This window comes from Ailuropoda melanoleuca, chromosome 3 (assembly GCF_002007445.2).
Source record: "Ailuropoda melanoleuca isolate Jingjing chromosome 3, ASM200744v2, whole genome shotgun sequence".
Classification (NCBI taxonomy): Eukaryota; Metazoa; Chordata; class Mammalia; order Carnivora; family Ursidae; genus Ailuropoda; species Ailuropoda melanoleuca.
Window position 1 is genome coordinate 87,074,380 of NC_048220.1, and position 6,000 is coordinate 87,080,379.

Below are 6,000 nucleotides of genomic sequence, written 5' to 3' on the forward strand. Positions count from 1 at the left end.
ATACGGGGCTAGTAAATGGTGGGGAATTGGGGGTATATTGTTCAGAAAGGTCTGGGCCTACAGAGGCGTCACTCTGCTCTGAGTAGGTAATTCTGGGGTAATATTCAACTGTGGGCTATATTGTAAGCAAAGTTTGTTTTTACTGATAATTTATGGTCCCAGATATTTAATTTGGGGAGAGAGTAACGCATAAAACTATAGCTTAAAATGTAACTAAATCATATCTGACATCATGGTCTGGACTTTTCCCCTATTTAGTTATTCAAAGCATGTTTATAACTCAGATTATAGTTTGACAGAAGTGAGGAAAAGAGTAAACAAGCCAGAAAACTTCATGTTAAATTAAATGCAAGTTACCTTTTCCCAAAAAATTAAAGTATAGGAGCCAAGCAATATGAAGTCTGGGTAGCTTATTTACAGCATCATAGATATGAGCACTGCCTGAGCTGGAATAAGAAGATATGCCATCTACTGGCACCTCTCCCATGGAATTTTATTCTCACCCGTTTGAGATCTGAAAACTGAATTCCTGACTTGCTGGGCTGAAGGGCAGAAGGGAAAATACTGCTTTCCAGGGAGGCCTGGCTGGCTGAGTTCGTAGAGCACGAGACTTTCGATCTCAGGATCATGAATTTGGGCCCCATGTTGGTGGTAGACTGTACCTAAAAAAATAAAATCTCTTCCTTTAGGGTTATTTAAAAAAAAGAAATGAATGAATGAACTGGCAGATGACTGAAATTAGTTTTAAGAAAAAAAGACTGCTTTCCATTGCGATGAACGAGTGGGTATTCATATCTAGGAGGAGCCAGAGTGCCTATTAGATTGTACGTTTGTTTTGAGATTGGCACGCACTCATGTTGAAGCACACTCGTAAAAGCTGCTGTGACATCCCTAGTCCTTTTCCAGAGAGGCTACAAATGTAAGCTGTCTTTCAGTCCGGACATCATTCTACTTGCAGCTTGACTGCTATTGTTTACAGACCTATTATTTTATATCTGTCATGATAAGATGAAGAAGCATATGCAGACTTGGAAACCACTTTAGGGATTTTCTTCTGTCTCATTTTGCTAATTGAGAAGGTATATCAGGTTAAAGAATATTGCTCAAGGTTACACAGCTAGTTAATAGAAGGCTGGGAGTTTCCTCTTGGTCCACAGATTTCAAAGACAATGATTTAGAATGTTGCTTCTCTAAAAGAATGTTTTTCTAGCAGAACATTGCTCTTGTACTTGTCAGGCTGACCATACTATCAGTGGGTCAGTGGGATATGTATCTGAGGTGTTTTCTTAATAGAGGTAATGGGTCTATAGTGAACTCTCCATGTTCTCTTTCCTAGTTCTCCTGGTGGCCAGACCATCTGGAAGACACTAGTAGTTTTCTTTGCCTCAGAGCTAGGAGGACTTGGCTATATAAATAATGAAGTTAGCACAACTGACTATACCCCTCTTTATAAATAGCATTGGCACTGCAGCATGATGGTTAATGGTTAGGGAACTGCTGGTGATCGCACTGTGCTTAAAGCGTATCTGTTTCTGCGATATCCTAGCATTCACATTAATTAGTGAACAACACAGAGGCTGTACGGTATCTTTAAACACAGAGGAAAGGGGGGATTCATGTGTGTTATGCTTGGTGACTGCATTCTCACCCCAGCCCATCTTACATAATTTAGAAGACAGACTGATCAAAGCCATGCTGGGTTGGTACTGTTCCAATCTCATTTTGGGTGTCTTGTGTTTTCAGCCTATTGAGAGTGACCACGAAGATCAGTTCATTAACTCATTGGTTCATTGATAACTGTTTCTCAGTGTCCCAACCCATACTCATTAGCCTATATATGAGTGTTTTGAATATGGTAGATGTTTTTGTTTTTTATCAGTCAGCTGACATTTATGTTCCAGTTTGAGCAAAGGACATGATATGAATAACCTTGTAAGAAAGCATTAAGTGTGCTTCCAGGCTTCCCGACTGGTAATTACAATGCAGTTTATGCTTTATTAAAAAAAATAAGCCATTAATACCTTCTTTCAAACCATAAATGCTTTTTTCTCTCCCTGAGATACCTGGTTATAAACTTCATACCCCTTTTATTCTTCCGTTTTAACCCATAGCTTCTCCGTAACAGATTGACTAATTGGGGTTATATACAACCCCTCAGTCATTTCTGTGGTGATTGTGCTAGTGAAATTCATATACAAGCCAGGAGCCAGAGCAGCTGGTAGGCTTGTCGTCTCCAGTTTGTGGTCTTTTTGGACGAAGGACTTTTGGCCAAGTTTTTAGGAAGTCAAGGCACTAAGGAAACTGCTCTGGAACACTGTGTTGTGGTGAATTGAGCTTAGGGATCCGTTTTTTTGCTTTTGTGTGGTTATTACGGATTCATTCTTTAAAAAGATATCCCAATACAATTTGAATATTCCCTTAATTTGGTCCAAGCATTAATAATATTAGTAAATTTGAATTTTGTGCGCTTTCTTTTCCTTTGTCATTTAATGAAAGTATAAATGAGGTACGAAATGACTTAGAAAAGGTGAGGGAAAGGAACTAGGGTCCTAGCTAAGGTAAAATTAGATAAACACTCAAATAATTGGTTATGGGCTTGACGATGATCATTGCTAAGCAGTTGGCAACGATTGGCCTTATATTTTTTTCTCTACAGTGGCAAGCTAGCAAGAGGTTTGAGCATTTTGCAAAGTGTAAATAAAAATGTGTTCATTTAGGTGAAACTCTTGTTCATATCTTCTCTTTGTGAAGGTGCACTCACAGAGTGCTATGATGAACTGGGCAACCGATATCAGCTTCCAGTCTACTGCTTGGCACCACCAATCAACATGATAGAGGAAAAGAGCGACATAGAGACTCTGGATATTCCTGAGCCACCACCTAATTCGGGATATGAATGTCAGCTCCGTCTGCGCCTTTCCACAGGCAAAGACCTCAAACTTGTGGTCCGCAGCACAGACACTGTATACCACATGAAGAGGAGGCTACATGCAGCAGAAGGAGTGGAACCAAGTAGCCAGCGATGGTTCTTTTCTGGCAGACCTCTCACCGACAAAATGAAGTTGGAAGAGCTTAAGATCCCAAAGGACTATGTTGTACAAGTTATAATGAGCCAGCCTTTGCAAAACCCAACACCAGTTGAGAACTGATTGGTCCTATTGGCTGGTCCCAAGATCCCTCCCGCTCCTTTTTATTGTTGTCATTGTCATTTCCTACTCTATGGCGTGAAATTTATTTTCACTGCTCTGAATTCCGTATGAATGGATTTAGTTCTGAGGAATTACCAGTGAAAAATTCCATCTGTGATGGAGACCAACAAAAATAATTAATAAAACACGAAGAGCCAGCCTTTGAGACTCATGTAATTACAGTTTCTAATTTGAAAGGCAGTTAAAAAATAGATAACCATTTATTTTAAAACACCCAACAACAATGTAATGACTGTATTTAAATGATTTGGACTGTAAATACAATGTTATGTCCATGAAGAACAGCACCAAGCACCTTGTGAAACAGAATTTAAAAATATATATATATAAATTCCCAAAACATCAATAACAGTTATAAAACGAGCTTTTTAAAATGAAAACTGGAAAGAGCAGTATTTGAGGTTCACTTCTACTCTGGTCTGAATTCTTTGCTCAATGAATATTTAGCCATAAAGGAGTAGAGACTGGCAAATTGTGTTTCAGTATTGCTTTCCCCGTCCCCATATCTTGAGCTCCTTATTTACATTCACACTAAATTTTGGTGCCTTCCAACACATTGGTGGCAGGTACCGTTCTGGAACACTAGGCAATAATTTAGTCAGTGCAGTCAGATCTCTGATTTTCAGCTGATACTCAGTTGAAAAGTCTCTTGTCCTTTTGCTGCATAGATATTTTGAAATGTCTGTATAACAAAGCTGTTTTTATATCCAGGCTTAGAGGGTCACTACTATATAATACCTTCATCGATCTACCTACTCTGCTTGGGACCTTTCAGTGCATGCCCCCAAATGTACTGGGCCAGGGAATGCAAGGAATCCAGGACAGGTGTTTCCACCATAAGATAATACAGTCAATTCTCTCTTCTCTCCCAGTTTGCAGGAAGGGTGTAAGGAAAACCCGTTGTATATGTGCCTGGGAGAACTGTGCCTATTTTCAGTCTTCTAGAGAAAATTTCAACTCCTAATTTACTGGTATGTTTATGGACTTCACTTAAACATCAGCAGTGAGACCAAATGATGAAACATTGCTTTATACGTTAGCTTTGCAGTTCACTGTTACCTCTACTGATGGTGGATGACAGTTTTCCTCTCTCATCTTTCCTAGCGAAGAGTCAAATTAAGAGCTATCTGCAGATTAGACGAGAGGACTGAAAAATCCGGTGAGAGCACCCAATTCTCTCTCATACTATGACTGGAATAAAGCTGCCAAGGGTTATATTTAATCTGGGGCCTTTGAAAAGTTAGTTCCAGAAAGGAGAGGGGAACCATCACATTATAACTGTAGCCCCGAGACTCTGTGAGATGGCAAAGTAGAGGCCAAAAGGTATGTACACTGCTCTCAGTTGGGAAATAATCAGACCTCCACACCTATTTGGATGTGAAGCACTATTAATTTTAATGGCAAAATGAAACTGCTAATTAGTTTAAATGTAAAGTTTAAAATGGTATTAAATTTCCTATAGCCTGATTAGATATAATATCTATAATTATAACTTACCTGTTTCTGAGAGCTTTAACTACTTCCCTTTCTTTATGCACTCATTTTAAAGATTGTGGCTATATTCAATTTAAGGTTGCTGATATTTGAATCTAAATTCAGGAGACGACAGCAACGTTAATTCCAAAGGAATATTTTTTATTTGAAGGTGGAGGTTTGAGGGTATTTGAATATAATGCCCTTGTCATCAAAGAGTTTCTTTGTTACTTGTGTGCCACGTTGAATAGCAACAGCTCTCAAAGTCTGACACCTGGAAAAGTGTTCGAACCTATTTTTCCTAAGTTAAATTGGGTGATACCATCAATAATCTATGGTTGCTAAGAAGTTGTTTTTGTTTGTGTAGAATTTGAGCTCTCTTAAGAATTTATTTTGTTTTAAAGGTACATATGCTTTGCATCACGATTTTCTGGGCATGTTTAACTAACCTGGGTGAGAAAACCATGGTGCTGTTTAATGTAAATAGATTGATATAAGATTGGACCAATACTTGATGTGTACAATTTTAGTAAGTAGGGTTTTTGTGCTTTTTTAAAAAAAAAAAGTTCAATTTTTCTCTTTGTCTTGGCCTTTATTCTGGTTTTTTAATTGTTATTCTCTACATAAGGGTAATCTGCCTCATTCTAATAAAACCTCTAAAAAGGTTTTTCTTTTTAAAAACTTACTTCAATAAATAACAAGTTCATTATCACCAGACTTAGGCTCTGCTGTGCCAAACCATGCATGGTTATTTATAGGTATGCCTTATCTTCCACATTGAAATCTTGGTCTAAAGTAGGCTATTGTTTTTTCTCTTAAGGGTCATGCCATAAATCAGAACTCATAATTCAGTTTTCTAGAAACACTGAGCTCATTTCTTATCCATTTTGGATCAAAGTGGCAGGTTTTGATAATTTCTTATGTAAAATAGGTGACACATATGCATGGTAGGCAAATCCAAAAATACCAAAATGAAAAGTCTTTCCATTCCCCAGATGTAACAACTGTTACCAGTGTTCTGGGTATCTTGAAAAATACTCGAGCCCAGCAGTTCATCAGTTTGAGTATGCATCACAATTACCTAGAAGGCATCCGAAAACAGCTAGACTTTTCTCCCAGGGATTCCACATTAGTAGGTCCGAGTGGGCCCCAGTGATTTGGATTTCTGAGCAGTCCTAGGTGCTGCTGCGGCTGGTCTGCAGAATCACACGGTGAGAACCACTGTTCTGGTGTATTGAGTATATTCACCCACCCTACCCTGTTTCCATAAATACATATACTATTCACCTTGATTTCTCTTTAAAATGATGAATCTTGG

General features: G+C 38.4%; 1 protein-coding gene across 2 annotated transcripts in view; it reads left to right on the forward strand.

The window, feature by feature from the left end:
* UBTD2 (ubiquitin domain containing 2) overlaps window positions 1-5,257 on the forward strand; it is a 60,997-nt gene extending 55,740 nt beyond the window's left edge. For both annotated transcript variants that reach the window (XM_034656734.1, XM_034656735.1), the window contains one exon: window positions 2,752-5,257. In XM_034656734.1, coding sequence (XP_034512625.1) covers window positions 2,752-3,149 — 398 coding nt within the window. In that variant the 3' untranslated portion in view covers window positions 3,150-5,257. The remainder of the gene's footprint in view (window positions 1-2,751) is intronic.
* Window positions 5,258-6,000: the final 743 nt, after the last annotated feature.